Raw genomic sequence first — 19,890 nt, forward strand, 5'->3', positions numbered from 1 at the left:
GCGGCTGTCCGCAACGAGCCTCCGCGCGCACCCCCGATGACGATTTTTACGTCACGCGGACCCTCGCGGACCCTCGCGCCCTCGCGGTCGCGGAAAGTATAACAGAGGCTTAAGACGTGTACGACAACAGAACCCGTATGGACCTCGTCACGTCGCGCCGGATTGTGCCGAGTGTGTGTTAAATGCTCTCCTACTTTGCTTTGGATAAAAGCATCTGCTAAATGAGACATAACAGATTATTCCCATCAGGCACGCAACGTCATAAGACTTTGATATTTGGTTAAATTTCGGTTGCGACCAGTGGCGGAACTAGAGTTTTATACATGGGGTGGCCAGGGGGTGGCCACTGCTACTTTCGGGGGTACACACACACACACACACACACACACACACACACACCACACAGTGGAAGGAATTGGGTCACTCTGTTTGTGTCTGTAAGTGTTGAACATCCAAAATATTTGCAGAAAACAAAGCTGAAGCACCAAGGAGATAAGATGCAGTAGCATGTGTCTATTATAAACTGCTGAGTTTAAAAAAAAACTCACATTTACAACTTTTTTAATTTTTTTATTAGATATAGCAGGCATCAAACAGACATGTACTTGAAAAATGTAAACAATTTTAGTGCCCATCAATATAAAATCTTATCCTAGGAAGATTTAATACAACATGATCTGCCTGTTTGTTCTTCTTTAAAAAGAACTCTGATATCTCTCCCTTTCTTTTCATGTTTAATTGACCCTGTTCAAAAATATGACAAATGGCAAATATGATTCCAATCATATTCATATTCTAATCATCATCCAATTACCAACATTTTTTATCTTAACTCTTTCTCGCCAGCATAAAAAAATAGCCTAATAATAATTGTCAGCCACCATTAGCGTTTTTGGAAATTTTCACAATTTCATGGCACCCCAGAATATTTTGTTGTATGAATATCTGAACATATCAAAAGAAAGAACAGACCCTGTGCTTTTAAACAAAAAAAACCAAACAGTTTTATTCTAGCTTCGTGCTTCCTATCAACACTTAATTGTTGGTAAGTTTCATAAAAAGCAACATGAGCAAAAAGCTGAGAAAATCGCATTTTTATCAAAGACTACATCTAGATCAGATTCAGAATGATGATCAAAACACAGTAGATCGAGTCCATCAACACCCTACACCAAAAAGCTTCATAGTCCTATAGTGATCGCATTATGATATCGCTTGTTTCTGCTCTTCTTTGCCTGTGTTTTGATCTGGAGTTAACGTTAGCCTAACTTACTCATTCAGGAGATGCGTAATAGCGCCCTACCGTAAACTCGTCAAAGCCAGGGAGAGTAATTTAAATTACATTCTAACTATACATTAAATCAACTAAGTTACCAGTCAAGTTACCAATTTGATCATTGCTAGCCCTATTCTGAACTGAAGTAACTGAGATACCTAATTGATTTCAAACTTCCAAATGTTAACTCGCTGAACACTGACAGCTGTGGCATCCCCACATTAGCTAGAACATTTGTATACTGTAACGTACACATGGCATGGTACTGTATATGCGTGTATTAATGTATTCAGAGCAAACAACTGATGCTAAACCTTAAAAACTTACTTCAAATATGATGTTTTCTTATTCTTCGGTGGAGTTCGGTATCTTGCAACTATCTCTCGTCCTCTGCTCGTCCGTTTGAAAACTGCGCGCGCTGCCGGCGAAAGTAATTTTTTTTTAAATCAGCATCAGCAACTGCCAGAAGCAAATAAAATTTTGGGGTGGCCAATTGCATGTCAGGGGTGTCCAGTGCCACCCCGGACCCCCCTCTGGCTCCGCCACTGTCTTCCATCCTGTGTCCTATGATTAATCCTTGTAACTTTCCCTCTGCTATTTCTAGTATAGTTGCCAGTGCTCAATCCCTGAAGTTGTTGGCTGGAATGCGAATAGTGGAGACAGCCTTCCTTACCCTTTTTTTAAACCTCTACAGGAGTTTTCTGGTGCTTTCTGTGATTTTGCTGAAATCAGCCCTGATGAACTCTTGAGAGATTCTCTTTCATTGTGAGAATGCATCTGATGCTGTTTCTCAAATGTGTTGACAAGATTTTAACCGGTTTATGACTGCTGTATTATATAGTTCAGATTATATACTGTCTGTTTGCTAACCAGATTTTATATATTTTAATGATTGTCTTTGGTGTCACTTTGGTAGCCCTGTCTAGTCTATTCCCCAGTATGGGTTGTGTCGAGCCATACGTTAGTCTGGTTGATGGAAAAAATATGAAAAAGTTGCAAAAAACGCGTTAAGAATCCACACAACGGAGGACTCTTATTCTGCAGTCCAGTGATGACGGGACACTTTGATCTTCGGCTGACAAATCAGAGGAAAGGGGCGTTTCATTCCCGCCCACGTGTAGAAATCGAATATTCAAGCTGTTTATTCATTTTTCTACCTCAGAACGAAAAATCAAGCTGAATTCTTGTTTTTCGTTTTTATGGAAAATAAAGAAAAATCGAAAAAGGAACCATTTTCTAATTTTTCTACTTTCAATATTAAATAAAAAACGACTGAACGAATGATACACGGATTCTGATGAGGTCTCCCTCTCAGACTCACGGGCTAATCTGAGGTACAGAAAAGGCCCCGAACCCTTTGCTACATTTCATTATATAGTCAGGACTAATTTCTCAATTCTTACAACTTTTTGCAGAAAAGAACTAGAAAAGTATAATACAGGGTCCATTCAAAATGACCAAAAAAAATAAATAAAAACATTTCATTAATGCCTGTGAACCCGTTCATGTCCCAGTCGTAGATCCATCAGTATTGAGCTTGTGATTGAATCTCCTTCTGGTCATCTCTATCTGATTCAATGAGTTGTGAGAGGAAACCTTTCTCACCTTACCTATAAGATACAGAATAAAATAGATATTATGTTCTTGTAAACGTATAAATATGTTTACATTTATTCACACTTCACATTTCAAAATGATCAAAATCTCTATCACCATTCACATATTTATACTGTTGTATACTTGCAAACTTTTAATTTCTAGTTCATACATTTTAAAAATGTCTTTAAACAAAAAAAAAAAAAAAAAAAAAAAAAACTTGATCATGCTGGATATTTATAACTCACAATTTTTCATGTACCAGCAAATTCCAATGAGAGCAAGAACTAGACCCAAAACAGCTTTTTCTCCTGCTATTACTCCAGCTATTCCTCCTTCTATTCCTCCTGCTATTATTTTTGCTATTCCTCCTGCTGTTACTCCTACAAATACTCCCTCTATTTCTTCTGACATTCCTCCTGCTATTCCTCCTGCTATTACTCCTGCAATGTCTCCTTCTTTTACTCCTGCTATTACTGCTGCTATTCCTCCTATTATTCCTCCTGATATTACTGGTATTATTACTCCTGCTATTACTGCTGTTATTACTGCTGTTATTACTCCTGCTTTTACTCCTGCTTTTACAGGCCATCGAGATTCTGGTTCACAGTTGGAACATTTTCCATCTGCAGAGTGAAAAAAATAACAAAATAAATAAAAACAAACTCGTTGTAATTATTTTTAAATAAATGTTTTATATCAACATCATAAACTGTTAAACTGAGTTGAGACACTGTAATTGTTTGTGGGTGGCAACTTTAATCTATTCCAGCATTATCATGTTCTCCTTGCGAGTGACTGTATTTATGGTCATATTTACAGTCTACAGTAACTGGTTCTGTCAGACTGCTGTGAGTGACCAGACAGTCATAAGATCCTTCATGGTTTCTGTCGATCTTCACACTGATTCTCATCTGAAAGGTTTCAACATCATTTGGTCTGATTCCAGAAGATGTTTGATCCTCAAGATTAATTCTGTTCAATCTAATGTTCATCTGAACATCTCTGGGGTAGAAACCAGTGGCCAGACAGATCAGAACCAGTTTACTTTCATCATCAGGAGATTTACTCACAGAGACATGAACATCTGGAGAACCTGGAGCAGAAAGAAGAATAAAATCATGATGAAATTGATTCTGTCTCGATGGTTTCTCTGTGGTGAAAAGAAATGCATACAGGTTTGAAACAACAAGAGGGTGAGTGTATGATGACAGAATTTTCATTTTAAAGTGAACTATTCCTTTAAGGATCTTCAACTCATATAGACAAACAAACACACATACACACACACACACACAATTAATTAAACTGATCTGATGAGAACTTACTCTTATTTGTGTTGTTAAACGCTGAGATCCAGTCAGTGCAGGTCTTGAGGAAATACTGCAGGAACTGGTTGCGTTCTGTGTGACGATCCCATTTCTCTTTGGTTTCTTTGGCTTTGGGGTTTTTATCAATCCACTGCATAGTTTCATAATTAAAGGATATAAGATCTTCTCCATCAAATCCAAATTCATCAAAGACAGTCAGATTCACTGATCCATCAGGAAGTTTCTCCAGTTCACAGCCAATTATTCTCTGAAGAACATGATCTACAATCACAGAACAACACTCATGAGAAACTCACAGTAAATATAATGTCTGATAATTAATAAGAGTAAAGCATGAATCTCACCAGAACACTGTGAGTCTGTGCAGTTTGACAGAGTCCTGATCTGATGTATGAACCAGTCTCTATAATCAGGAGGATCTTCAGGAGCTTCAGTCCAGTCTTTATCAGTCAGAATCCAGACTCGTTCTTCATTACTGAAGTGTTTGATCCGTCTGTCATCATAAACACACACAGCACTGAACTCTGGGAATGAGTCTGATCTGGTCAGGACTGTAAACTTGTAGTGGAGGAAGTGTTTCTCTGAGGAACATACAGTGTAAAAAAACAAGCTATGTAAACATTGACAAATGGTGGATAAAATTAACTTAAAAACTGAAAACATACTATACTATAAAGCATACTGTAAAACTGTATTTTATTTTACATTATATTTTATACTACTCATAGTATGTTTGTAAGTGACTGTAGGTCGCATCTAGTTTACTGAAACTAATAAACCGTGTTCTTATCTTCCAGCCCATCGCTAAATAGAGAGAGAAACAATACAAAAATGAGCAAAAACATTCTTATGTCTATACAGAACATGTAAAAAAGTAGAGTCAATCAACCATTTTCATCCATTATATTTCAGACAAGCGTCTTGAACAGATTAAACACTGAAGTGAATGTTTGTCTCGTTTTTCCGGGTTGTATTGAGCTTTAGGTGTATCCACTCACTGTCGCCCCTCACTGGCTGCTGGAGGAATCACACTTTCGTTTTCATTCCTGACGTCATATGTTGAGGAAAAGTCCAGCCGTAAAAAAATGTATTTACATTCTTTGTTGACAGTATTATCTTTTTAAAACTATCTTAAAACACAGTTTTCACAATTTTAACAGTTAACATATACAACAAAACATTATATCACGGTCCAAACAGGACAATCAATTAATAAGTAAATGAATGTAAATTAATAAATAAATCGTACTCCATAAATAGTCCCTATGACATTCTGTGCCATAAGGTCTTCTTAAGTCATTTGAAAAATTTATGAGTGGACTGAAATTTAATTAAATTATTACTGAAATTTGCACAAAAAAACAAAAAAAACATGCATACAGAACTGGACACGCCTCTTCGCAAGTCTAATCCAATCAGAGTCGACCTCGTCAGACGGGCCTCCGTCATGTGACACAAATACTAATGAGTAATGGTGCGCTCAAGTCCTCCTGGGAATTTCGTACGAACAAGGTGGGAAGTCGTGTTGACGACGTGAGGTGCGTTCAAGTCAGTTTCGTCGGAGCAAGATGGTGGTGTACCTTCTTTTAATGAATAACACGAAAATATAGCAAGGTTTGTTAACTCTGCTTATAGAAAATGAAGAACAAAGAATTCGCATCAGGTGTGTTTTTCTTTTTATGTTTTTAATTAACTTATGAAGCCAATGTAAATTAACTGTATCATTATATAATTAGTATATAATTGTTATATTACAAGTAGGCTATATCATATTTTGTGCAGAGAGCTTACTTTGTTATAAATGAAAAAGCCTTACAATGTCACTATATCACTTTGCTCAACTACAGACGTTGCATTCATTGATTCCGCCATGTTTCTCACTGACACGCCCCCAACTGGTACAGATCGGGGCTTAAAGAAAATCCCGAGCTCCCCACTGGTATTTACGACATTGTGGTGGCGTTTATGTGCATTCAACTCGTAAATACGATCTATACAAGATGACTTGAACGCACCATAATACATTTGACATTTAATTTTATCATCACTATTGTGCGGATGGTGAAGTTTCTCTAAATATTCCATGTGATTAAATATAAATATAATTAATTTAGGATCATGTTGAAAAAGTTAAAAAATAATCAAAATTGATTTGATGTTGATTTAAAACACTATAGAAGCAGCGAGTCTGATATTCAGCTTCAGTGTGGATGTGGTCTATAAAAATACAAACACTTTCAATTCACAAATAATCAATAAGTTTTATGACTTAATTTATAGTAATTAAACAAATTTAAACAATTAAAAATATATATTTTTATTTAATAAATGTTGCTGATCGCTGAACTTGTATATATTGGTGTGCCGAAGAATTAGATCCTTCAACTCTTTAACAAAGTTGAATTGAATGAAATCTAAATCTAAATGAATCAATATCAGTCTCTGCTAAAGACACGTGTGTAAAAGTCATCAGACGATATTTTCACAGTAGTTTATTAAACAGCTTCACCTGAGATTGTCAAATACAGCAGGATTAATATTTAATATTAATATCTCCAGATAGTCAAAGATGCACAAACACTATTAAAGCTGTGACAGTTAAATGCATGAAGTGAACACACTGAATTACATAGACAGCATTTCTGGGCATCATAGTCTCAAAACCTACAGTTATTACATATTATATATTATATCTAACATGATTTTCTATATGAGCTGAGAGAAATGTCTGATATGAAGATCTTTATAAGCATCATATTTCACCATATCCAGTACATAAACACACACACTCAAGACTCATTTATTTCTTAATATTGCACATTTAACACACGTTGTCCAAAGAGGCTCATTTACAGTACGCATCTGACAGACACTTTTACAGCTTTACATCTGATCAACACATGTTCCGAATCAAACCCGTGATCTTGTGCTTGCTTATAATCATGATTAGCAAAATAACAGGAACACTATAAGGACATCTTAATCTACACTCACCTAAAGGATTATTAGGAACACCTGTTCAATTTCTCATTAATGCAATTATCTAATCAACCAATCACATGGCAGTTGCTTCAATGCATTTAGGGGTGTGGTCCTGGTCAAGACAATCTCCTGAACTCCAAACTGAATGCCAGAATGGGAAAGAAAGGTGATTTAAGCAATTTTGAGCGTGGCATGGTTGTTGGTACCAGACGGGCCGGTCTGAGTATTTCACAATCTGCTCAGTTACTGGGATTTTCACGCACAACCATTTCTAGGGTTTACAAAGAATGGTGTGAAAAGGGAAAAACATCCAGTATGCGGCAGTCCTGTGGGCGAAAATGCCTTGTTGATGCTAGAGGTCAGAGGAGAATGGGCCGACTGATTCAAGCTGATAGAAGAGCAACTTTGACTGAAATAACCACTCGTTACAACCGAGGTATGCAGCAAAGCATTTGTGAAGCCACAACACGCACAACCTTGAGGCGGATGGGCTACAACAGCAGAAGACCCCACCGGGTACCACTCATCTCCACTACAAATAGGAAAAAGAGGCTACAATTTGCACAAGCTCACCAAAATTGGACAGTTGAAGACTGGAAAAATGTTGCCTGGTCTGATGAGTCTCGATTTCTGTTGAGACATTCAGATGGTAGAGTCAGAATTTGGCGTAAACAGAATGAGAACATGGATCCATCATGCCTTGTTACCACTGTGCAGGCTGGTGGTGGTGTAATGGGGTGGGGGATGTTTTCTTGCCACACTTTAGGCCCCTTAGTGCCAGTTGGGCATCGTTTAAATGCCACGGCCTACCTGAGCATTGTTTCTGACCATGTCCATCCCTTTATGACCACCATGTACCCATCCTCTGGCTACTTCCAGCAGGATAATGCACCATGTCACAAAGCTCGAATCATTTCAAATTGGTTTCTTGAACATGACAATGAGTTCACTGTACTAAAATGGCCCCCACAGTCACCAGATCTCAACCCAATAGAGCATCTTTGGGATGTGGTGGAACGGGAGCTTCGTGCCCTGGATGTGCATCCCACAAATCTCCATCAACTGCAAGATGCTATCCTATCAATATGGGCCAACATTTCTAAAGAATGCTTTCAGCACCTTGTTGAATCAATGGCACGTAGAATTAAGGCAGTTCTGAAGGCGAAAGGGGGTCAAACACAGTATTAGTATGGTGTTCCTAATAATCCTTTAGGTGAGTGTAATCTAATCATGATGCAAAAAATACAAATATGCTTTTCCACACTCATAACAACATTTTACACAGACTCAAAAACTAGAAAGAAAACGAGTGATCTGACAGTATTTAAAAACATCATTTGAAAGGAAGGACTTTGATTCCAGCGGAGGATCATTACATAAAATCAGACTTTAACCGTAACTGCTAAACGTTTGTATAAACTTTCCCAGTGCTGAAAATATTATAACTCATGCACCGCATAATAATCTCACTTCCTTTTAGCCCGTCTCATTTTATCATCTTACATGGGTTTCTTGGTAGAATGTATGATAATTCTGCCTGGTAACAGCTGAATGTAATGACCAGAAATAGCATTTTAGTTTAGCATTTTATCTAATAGCAATAAGTATTAGATGTAATACTAATTTTTGATTAGTTTTTCCCCACATTATGATTTACTACAAGGTAAAATAATGAGATAAAAAATGCCTTGGCTTTGCAATTTATAATACTCTTAGTTCTTAATGAGTTTGAGTTTTATGTTAAATCTGTTAATAATTCACTGTTAGTTTGGCTTCTGTTGAGTGTAACACTGTGACACTGATCTGTGTTTAACTGGTTTGAACAAGCGTTTCAAATGTGTTTTCTGTTTCACTTTTGATCTGATCACAGAAAACAGAAGCTTTTTAAACTTTCAGATGTTTCACTAAAACACCAATTCACAATTCACTGTCCAGTTGACTGAAACTATTAGAAAACTGAATTTCAAGTGAAACATTATCATGTGATCTCGACCCTTTGAAATGTTTCAAGAGACTCTTAAATGTGAAATGTATCATATTTCTACCGAGCATAAAGAACATCATAAACAAAAACTGTCAAAATTACTGTTAATAAAGCAGAGTTGAACCAGATTAGAAAATGCTAAAAAAAAAAAAAACAGAAAACAAAATGCACTTTTTGCAAAAAAAGAACTGGAAAAGTATAATACAAGGTCCATTCAAAATGATTTTATTTTTTTTTTTTTTTTTTTTATTTAATGCCTGTAAACCTGTTCACGTCCCAGTCGTAGATCCATCAGTATTGAGCTCATGATCGAATCTCATCAGCTGAACTGGTCATCTCCCTCTGATCATTCACTGAGCCGTAAGAGGACGAATTTCTCACCCGACCTAAAGATACAGTATAAAATAAATATTATATTCTTGTAAACATAAATATGTTTACATTTATTCACACTCCTCATTTGTTTCAAAATTATCAAAATCTCTATCACCATGTTCACATTTACCTACCATTGTATACTGCTAAACTTTTAATTTCTAGTTCATACATTTTAAAAATGTCTTTAAACAACAACAAAAAAGAACTTGATCATACTGAATATTTATAACTCACCATTTGACCTTCTCTCTTTGTTGATGTACCAGTGAATCCCAATGAGAGCGAGAACTAGACCCAAAACTCCTGCTATTACTCCTGCTATTACTCCTGCTATAACAAGCCATTGATATTCTGATTCACAGTTAGAACATTTTCCATCTGCAGAGTGAAAAAATTAAATATAATATATAAAAACAAATTCAATGTAATTTTTTAAATAAATGTTTTATATCAACCTCATAAACTATTAATAGCAACTTTAATCTATTCCAGCATTATCATGTTCTCCTGTTAGAAATATGTGATTGACTGTAATTATGGTGATATTTACCCCAGTCTACTGTAACTGGTTCAGTCAGACTGCTGTGAGTGAGCAGACAGTCGTAAGATCCTTCATGGTTTCTGTCGATCTTCACACTGATTCTCATCTGAAAGGTTTCATCAGTATTTGGTCTGATTCCAGAAGATGTTTGATTCTCAAGATTAATTCTGTTCAATCTAATGTTCATCTGAACGTCTCTGGGGTAGAAACCAGTGGCCAGACAGACCAGATTTAGCTTAATTCGATCACCAGGAACTTTCCTCGCAAATACATAACCATCTGGAGAACCTGGAGCAGGAAATAATAAATAACTAGCATTTAACAAATAAATATTAACAAAGAATTTCCTTCTGTCTTTCTGTGCTGAAAACAAAAACAAAACTGTATTCTTCATTTTCTTTAAAAAATTATTTCCTGTGCTGTGCAGAAGAAAGTCATAAAGGTTTTGAATGACATAAGGGTGAGTAAAAAAAGGACACAATTTTCAATTCTGGGTGAATTATCCCTTTAACCAAACATTTATAATTCATAATCAAATAATTTAGCTACCGTTTAATCTAATGGAACTAAACTTTAACTGGTAAACAAGTCACTCTCCACACTTCTCATTTTCTTAGTAACCGGATCTTCACTGACCGATGTGAAGCATTGTGAACACACACATCTTAAAACTGCAGGGAAAACCATTGCATAAATGATTAAACCTTGGAAGATTTTCTTTAGATATATTTTAATAACTTGCACTGAATTAACAGTGTTTCACAATGCGAATGGGAAATTAAAATATCACAAACATTTCTGAACCAATCCTCACTGGTAACGATAATGATGATAAATAACCCATGTACTAAGAGAAACATCCTATTGCAGTTATTGTGTCAAACACACACACACACACACAAAGACAGGAGATAAATAAAATGATCAGAACATAACTTACTCTTTTTTGTGTTGTTAAATGTGGAGATCCAGTCAGTGCAGTTCTTGAGGTAATGCTTGAGGAGTTTGTTGCGTTCAATTTCACAATCCCATTTCATTTTAATTTCTTTGGCATTTGGGCTTTTATCAATCCACTGCATAGTTTCATAATTAAAGGATAGAATATCCTCTCCATCAAATCCATATTCATCGAAGACAGTCATACTCTTTGTTCCTTCAGGACGTTTCTGCAGTTTACAGCCAGTTATTCTCTGAAGAACATGAAGCTCTAAAATCACAGAACAACACTCACGAGAAGCTACACCCACCCACCCACGGATATGGGGGCTGACTGATAAAATGACACCTTCGTAATCGCAAGTCACCTAAGATCATATGTTGATTAATCCTTCTCTCTTATTAACATCTAAACTCACCAGAACAGTTTGCAGATGTTGTGCACTTTGACAGAGTGTACAGCTGATCCAGGTACCAGTCTCTAGATTCAGGAGGTTCTCCAGGAGCTTTGGTCCAGTCGGTCAGATTCTCTCTTATCCAGACTCGTTCTTCATTACTGTAGTGAGCGATGAGTTTGTCATCGGACTCAGCCTCAGCAGTGAACGCAGGAAATGAGTCTTCTTTGGTCAGGACTGTAAACATGTATTGGAGGTAATGTCTCTCTGAGGAACACATAAAACACAAATAACTTGTGAATGCTTTCGAAACACGTTTCACAAAGCTTCAAAACATCTGCAAATCATTTGTGTCGAGCCAGTGATTTGGAGCAAAGTGCCAAAGAGTAGAGGAGCCAAGATTGCGAGTTAATGGGGTTGTCAGTGCCCTATTTACAAGATGTAAAATAAGTCTCTGATCTCCACAGAGTGTGTATGTGAAGTTTTAGCTCAAAATACCACACAGATATTTTTATATAGCATGTTAAAGTTGTCACTTTTTGAGGGTGAGCAAAAACGCACCGTATTTGTGTGTGTCCCTTTAAATGGAAATGAGCTGCTGCTCCCGGCACAGGGGGCGGAGCTTCAAGAGCTCTTGTGTTAGAAGCTCTGATTACCTCACGCAGACAAGTCAAGTCATCTTTATTTATATAGCGCTTTTTACAATACAGATTGTATCAAAGCAGCTTCACAATGATAACCTGAAAATAATACAACAGTTTGTTTCTAGAAGAAAATTGTGTCATCGTCCACCTGAAGTAAGGCAGATCAATAATTTTGTTGAATATTAAATGTCCCCAACAACAACAACAACAACAACAACAACAACATTTCTAAAGCTGTTAAGCCTTTTATGCTCAAACCGAGTTGGACAGAGATGGAGAGACTCAAGAAGAAGTGACAATTTCCTGCAGTTGTGTACTTACAATATCCCGAAAGTTCCCAAAGATTTTTAATTTCAGAGAAATTCCAATTTTAAATAATGGCTCGTCCCTGACTCCCTGTTCACTTGTCGCCTGTCAATGACGTAATGTCCGAGTTATCCCTGGTTTTCGCTGGTACTGCCACAGTAACCATGGCGACAGACGTGGACAACTGCGTTACTCTAGCGGCACACTCACGCTGTTTTTGTTTCGTTCAAACATTACGGACCATGGCAAGCAGACTTTGGGACAAAAGGAGAACTAAAACGAGGATCAATATCAGCGTGACGAGATGACGAGAGCTCAAAGTCTGCGACTAACTTCGACTTGACAGGGACACTTTTGCATGTACTTTATTAGACAGGTGAGCAAGTGTACATAAAACTAATCAATGTTATATAGCTCAACATGATAAAATGCTAGAAGATGATCAGTATGTTATTCTAATGTTGATCTAGTGCACTGCTAGTCTCATACAGCCAACAAACTAACACATAGAATAACATTATAACTTTGAACACACTCAAATGCAGTTTAATGTGATAGTGTAGACCGAATGAAACAGCACTGCGTTATCTCACAAGTTTCATTCGTCTAATAAACTGACCTGTGTGAGTATTAGTCAGCACACACAAAAAAAAAATACATATTGTAGCTTTAAAGGGTTGGTTCAGGATTTTGGACATCAGACCTCATTTCCAAGTTAGCCTGGGTGCTATTTATCAGTGGAGACAGTTTTCAACATTTTTCATCCAGTCCTTCCAGTTGCATAGTTCGCCAGTGCTAGGCTAGCGCGAGTCAACGGTATCTGCTAGCCTGCCATAAAAACAGTTTTACCCACTCCACAGTACACCAAAAGCAAATAAATTATAACGCCAGACCATCGATGTAAATGTCTGTTGAGAGAATAATGTTATGAAGGAATAACACCGCACTCACGATCACCAAGGTGCCAGACAAACAAAACTGAAGATCTCAAAAAATAATAAATAAAACTGTCTGCACACTTGAATCCTTTAAGCAAATTTAATAGCCAAGCTTTCGGTCAAACGACCATCCTCAGGGCATACAGACAATCAATGTAGCAATCAACTTAACTGTGTTCAAACACATCAGGACAATCAACCGTGATTACCACACCTGTGGAAGCCAGGTAGGAGAGTTGTAGTCCAATGGTGGGAGTTGTAGTTTTTCTTCAACCTACCCAACATACTGAGTTATCTAGGTAATTTACACATTTACTCCCCATAGTGAAAATCCCCAATACAAGAAACAAACATAAATACAAATATACAAAAATACAGGCACATATATGTATGATTGCTACATTGATGCCCTGAGGATGGTCGTTTGACCGAAAGCTTGGCTATTAAATTTGCTTAAAGGATTCAAGTGTGCAGACAGTTTTATTTATTATTTTTTGAGAGAATAATGTTAGAAATCAAACTACTCTTTGTCTTTGATTTCTTTCAAACTAAAGTTGTGGCTATCTCATAACCCCATAACCCCCTCATCAAGCACTTGTCATCTGTTATTGTTGCAGTCTCCGGTCTCTTCTTGTTGTTGTTCCGACGCTTTAATTTTGTTTTCTACGGTGAACGTTTAGGCTACCTCATTCCAGCAAACCTGATGAAAAACTTCCAGAACTTCTTCCACTTAATCCTTCAGTGAACGTTTTCTTTCTTTTTTTTTTTCTTTTTTTTTTCATCTTATTTTTTTTTATCAATTATTATACCTTTTTACACTGTTTTTCCTTTTGCACTGACTGCGCTCTCTTGCAGACCCCTGGTTTTAAAACCCCCAATTTACTGCCATTTGTATAGACAAAAGTTAGCATTGAATAATTATTTTCAGGTTTACATTTTTTTTATTAGGCTATTATTTTCATTTGCATTTTTTTTAAATCAGGTTTAGATAATATATACCCCTTCACAATTTCAACTATAAAGCCTTTCTGCTAGAAAGTCCTGAAGGCAAGTGGTGTGCACACTTAAATGTGTGTCTATTGTCACATCTGGTTTATACATATAGTCACAGGTGACATCACAAATTATACATCATCAGTAGAGCAGTAATTTTACTAAGTAGCCTAATAAACCCGGATGGGTATCAGCCGATTCAATGGATGGGTGGCACTAAAACCAGTACACATGCATGCGTTTTCTGCTCCACTATGTCTTATCGTTTAAGCACTTTGAGTCAACAGTTGTGTAAAATGGGCTCCATAAATATAATTTGACATGACTTTAAATATTTATTTTTATTTTTTTAAGCACAGTAAAAACAACAGTAGGCTAGTTGACCACTGTTCCATACAACAGTACTAAAAAAAAAAACAAAAAAAACACACACATCATCATTTATCATTATCACGCAATGAAATTTCACGCAATGAAAAGAGGAAACATCAAAACACTTTAAGCAGTTACACTGCAAAAACAAATATTTTTGTTCCTCCTTATATTTCTTAAAACAAGAACAAATATCTGCCAATGGGGTCAGAAAAATAATCCATTTAAATTAAATGTATTATTCTGACCCAGATATTTGTTATTTTTTCAAGCTTAAACTAACTTCATTTTGATTTTTTTTTATTTATTTTTTTAGAATGCGAGTCTTAATATCTTATGCCACTTTGCTTGTATCCTGATTTAAGAACGTTTAGAATTTGTTCTAAAAAAAAAAAAAAGAAAAAAAAAAAGGACAAAAATACTGAGCTCAGTTCAAACTAGTTTATTCCACAGTTTTGAAAAATCACAGTCTCGGGATCATCAATAATCTTTGCTCAGATGACATCAGATATCTAACAGATGCTTTTGGACTCAGAATGAGCTCAGAAAGATTGTTGGTGCCTATCAGGCCAGAGCCTTAAAAGCAAAAAAAGTAACCAGAAACCAGTGCAAAGAAAACAATAGGCTACTTTACTTTTCATGGAAACCCGAACGTGCTGAATCGCTTCGAACGCTTCTCATTACAAATCTGCTGTTATCATGTTTTTTGTTTGTTTGTTTGTTTTATATATATATATATATATATATATATATATATATATATATATATATATATATATATATATATATATATATATATATATGTTTTATGCGAATGTGAAAACGCGTAACTTGTGCCCGTTCCCAAAGGCATGCGAAACTGAAAGCACATGCAGAGATTGAGTTTGATTCAGAGTCGCTCAGAGAAGCGGGAAACACCTGGGGTCTCATTTATAAAACTGTGCGTAGGAACCTTACTAAAAGTGTACGTGCGCCCGAAAGCCAAAAATGGCGTACGCAAAAAAATATTCAGATTTATAAAACCGTTCGTACGCCAGAACCTGCGCAGAATTCACTTTATAAATCCCAGTCAGCGGAAGATTGTGCGCACATGCGTCTCCTCCCCGAAATAACCATATATGGAGCTTACAACGCCTAGTTTTACTATGCATATCCTCATCTGCATATCATTTGCATATGATTATTCATCCACGTGATAACATTTAACGGTACAAGACACATTACATTAATAAAAATCAAGTAGTTGCCTATCCTTGCCTATCCTTGCCTTGTTTTTGAATACATAAATCAAATAGTGTAAAATATATTTCAGAGAAAGTTTTTCTCAATATTTTCCACTGGCCGAATTGTATTTTTAATTGATTTATATTTTTAATGGAAACAGATAGGCCTTGGGCATTATTTGCACGAAACTATTTTCTCAGACAATCTGGTATTATCATGATAAGCAATTATCTCTGTGGTTAAAACATACAGCACGCTACAGGAAAAGTGTTCAAAAACAATCGCATCCACAACAAATATTTCTATTGACTGAATTTGAATATAAAAATGTTGTAACTTCTAAGTAATGATTTTATGTTTAAGTGCTTAACTCCATTAATTTGAATGGCATATTTAATCTAAATGTTTATATCAGAAGTAAAACATAGTTTAACTCATTATTTTATTTATTTAAACTGTTATTTGCGTCAGTTTCACTAAACGGCCCAACGCGCTCGCTGGCGCGGACATTTAAGAAGGGATGGATATTTACTTCAAGTGACAGGCTTGGTGAGTGAAATTATATTTGTATTATCTTTCTGTATATGTTTAATTTTCTTTAGATTTTCTGTCTAAAAGTGACCAAAAAGACACTTAACTCCAGCTCACCATCGGTGTCGCCAATTCCCTTTGTCTCCAGAATGTGCGTACGCACGGCTCAAAGTTTGCTTAAAGGTGCGCACATTCTCCCGTCAAGTTTGTTTTTTATAGATCACAACCTTTGCGTGGGAACTGGCGTACGTACGTTTCCAGCCCCGTTTTGTGCGTACGCACGCTTTATAAATGAGACCCCTGATCATGAGCTATATGATCGCCTGAGCAAATGCGCGGAACAGAACTCCTCATTAAAACACAAAAAGCCTGTTGCGCTTTCGATTTTAGTTCGTTTCACATGCTATAACAAATATGTGGCATAACACAATGTTCAGAGACATATTACGTTGGTGTGAGAAGTCTAAAAAATTGATTGAATGAATAAGACTTTTTTTAAAAATATAAGCAAACTCGAAAGGTTTAGTTTAAACATTTGTATGCTGCGGATCAGAAGAAAAACAAATTAACTGTTCTTACCTTGAAGCGCATCACTCAGACTAGAGTGAGAAATAAACCAGACGATCGCTAACTAGATAAAGATAAGGTTTTTAAATGAGAGCGCGTGAAACATGTTTGCCATTCAATTCCAGCGCGCGCTCTATTGTGTTTCACTGATGAAATCTGGAAGTGTCTCTGAATGTCAGAGCTTTATTTCTGCAGAAAGATATTTATTGGTCGTGAAAGTTGGGCATATAAGGCGGAGTGTATTAACACTATTGGCCAACAGATTAAAGGGAAGTGATAAATCCAACAGGCTTTGTAACTTGTAGTCATGATATTAAAAACACTACACTTAAACTTCATTTAATTAGCTTTTTATTGTCTTTTACCGTTGCATTGATAACAAACACGTTAAGCAGTAGGCTTTAGAATACAGCTGAATTAGGCTAAAATGGTCTGTTTTCCTCTACTTTCACTAAAAAACATCAATGGATCATAAAACATTTACCACAGAATTATGAAAAGGAATCTTGCTGTTTGTAGATGAATTACTGTTTAACCTTCTTTAAGTGCCATTATGCAGTTCAGCAAACACTATTTTATCCAATAACACATTTATTTATTTGTCAAGTGTTTGTGCTCACAAGTCACTTTTCCCAATTAATAAATAGCCAAGGCCTAAATAAAAATAAAGAGGGAACCCCCACAGAAAGAAAGAAAGAAAGAAAGAAAGAAAGAAAGAAAGAAAGAAAGAAAGAATTCATTCATTCATTCATTCATTCATTCATTCATTCGCAGATCATAGAACAGAAGGAAAAAACCTTTTATATTCACCATCTCTTCCGGGTGTATTGCTGCCTCTCACTGCATGGCTGAGGATGAAATCACACCTGCGTCTTCATTCCTGCACGCAGAAAAAGATTTTTACGAATTGCGCGTTTCAATTAATAGTAAAATTCTATCAAATTGAATTGGATAATACTTGCGTGTTTTAATTGAACTAGTGCAAAGTGTCAAAACGTTAAGCGCACCAGAATGAAATATAATATTCAGAAGTAAACAGCATAGCTGACTTACAGATTCAGTTAACATCCACAAATGAATAAGCGCTTCGATTCAGGGAGCAGTGCAAAGTGCCCGTGCAAAATCAGATTTTGTGTGTGTTTTTAGTAATTGTTGGTTCTGTGTGTTTGAGTGCTCATTGTTACAATTACACAGCAAAAGTTCAGGGACATCTTTATTTGTGCATGATTGAAAGCAAAGACTGATACTGACATAATGACATACAATAAATGTGGAAAATACACGATTCAGGGAGCAGCTACACAGTGAACTCCGAGAAAACGCTACTTAAGCGCCGCTGCTTTCTTCTACCCTCTCTGTCTCTGGTCCTGGGCTGTGCTCACTCAGTGTGTGTGTGAGAGTGGGGGTGGCCAGCTGTGCTCACTCAGTGTGCAGTGTGAGAGGGAAAGTGGCTAAAGCGGCAAAAGCCAGTGTGTGCTTCTTTTACAGAGATATATATATATATATATATATATATATATATATATATATATATATATATATATATATATATATATATATATATATCTTTTGCATTTCTAATCCAAACAATGCCAATCCTTGGCACTGCACTTACTCATGCCCGTAGCGAGACACCTGTCAAGTTTGAAATCCATCGGACTAACGGTTCGAGAGATATGCGAATAACAGACATACTGACTGACTGACAGACAGACAGACGTTTCTGTAATTTATAGATAGATAATTGACCCTTCGCTAAGCCCCGCCCTCCTTAGTTACTGTTGCTACGCCTGACAAGGTTTCGCGCCTGACAAGTCTATTACAGTATGAATGCACCGGTGTCAGACATTCCCAAGGAGATAATTAGTCATGTGTGGCGAACAGGTGAAATATCTGAGAGAGCAAGACAAAAGGGACTGCAGCATGCATTCGAGGGATATATCCACGACATAATATGGAACCGATTAGAGAATAATTTAATCAAAATTGAAGCTAAAGCCGGTCCCAGCGCAAGCAGCAGCAGCCGCCTCATACGCTGACCATTCAAATGGGAAACACACAAATTGAGGAACTGCTATGTGCATGCACAGCAGGGTAAGTGACATTTGAAAATAATCTAATAATTATAAACCAAACAGCTTATCCATAAATCTTGTGGAATAAACACAAGACATTAGCCTGAACACTTTGCAATGATAACATTCTCCCGCTTATATTTTTAGTGCGCCAGGCTTTTTTTTTTTAGGATACCGGGTATCAGATTTGCACAATCCATATGCACAACGCTTTGGTATGTTTCCCTCGCTCGAAAGCTTGCCAGACCTCCCGTGCCTAGTTACGGTTGCTAAGCCACGATTGGCCTGTGACGGTTTTCGAGCGTGGCTTAGCGAAGGGTCAATTGAACAATCATTAAATCAATTATTCAATTAAAACAATTTTAATATTAATTGAAATGCAGGTCATGCATGTTTGAAAAGTATAGCCGTAGACCACTGTTATATACTTGTTTGTGTTTTACACATTTTATTTAAAATAAAAATACCATTCACATAAATCCATTATAAACAAGAAACATTTCTGAGCAGTTAAAATACATTCAGCAGATACTTTTATCCAAAATGGCTTAAAAATCAGGAATACAAAAAAAAAAAAAATCATCTTAAAGAGGCTACATGCGATTTTCTGAAATTTAAATTCGCGACTGACACCTGTGGCCAAAAAACGGAACTGCTCTTCCTTTCTGCTCGCTCTCGTACGTGCACACTTCACAAGTCATCCGCTGCAAAGAAGTCAACATTATGTTTACAGAGGTAAGAACAGTCAAATACATATATTGTTTGAGAAACTAAGTTTGTTTGCTGAAAAGCGGTGGTGGCAGAGTGATCTGAAACGTTTA

The 19,890-nt window shown here is 36.5% G+C and overlaps 2 protein-coding genes across 2 annotated transcripts; both read right to left on the bottom strand.

Annotated features, from left to right (window-relative positions):
* Nucleotides 1–2,779: 2,779 nt before the first annotated feature.
* LOC307163347 (zinc-alpha-2-glycoprotein-like) lies at nucleotides 2,780–5,160 on the bottom strand (the record flags this gene model as incomplete). The annotated part of the gene is made up of 6 exons (XM_079879379.1): nucleotides 5,093–5,160; nucleotides 4,548–4,784; nucleotides 4,201–4,464; nucleotides 3,693–3,968; nucleotides 3,121–3,498; nucleotides 2,780–2,886 (listed from the first exon to the last, which is right to left on the bottom strand). The coding sequence occupies exons 1-6, from the start codon at nucleotides 5,103–5,105 to the stop codon at nucleotides 2,780–2,782; spliced, it is 1,275 nt and encodes a 424-aa protein (XP_079735505.1). The 5' UTR covers nucleotides 5,106–5,160.
* A 4,261-nt stretch (nucleotides 5,161–9,421) lies between these two features.
* LOC307163715 (zinc-alpha-2-glycoprotein-like) lies at nucleotides 9,422–17,152 on the bottom strand. Its single transcript, XM_079879923.1, has 6 exons — nucleotides 17,007–17,152; nucleotides 11,444–11,686; nucleotides 11,029–11,295; nucleotides 10,098–10,376; nucleotides 9,782–9,925; nucleotides 9,422–9,555 (listed from the first exon to the last, which is right to left on the bottom strand). The coding sequence occupies exons 2-6, from the start codon at nucleotides 11,664–11,666 to the stop codon at nucleotides 9,473–9,475; spliced, it is 996 nt and encodes a 331-aa protein (XP_079736049.1). The 5' UTR covers nucleotides 11,667–11,686; nucleotides 17,007–17,152; the 3' UTR covers nucleotides 9,422–9,472.
* Between the last annotated feature and the right edge of the window lie 2,738 nt (nucleotides 17,153–19,890).

The sequence above is a fragment of the Squalius cephalus genome (genome assembly GCF_949319135.1).
Source record: "Squalius cephalus genome assembly, chromosome: 8".
In the NCBI taxonomy this organism is placed as follows: domain Eukaryota; kingdom Metazoa; phylum Chordata; class Actinopteri; order Cypriniformes; family Leuciscidae; genus Squalius; species Squalius cephalus.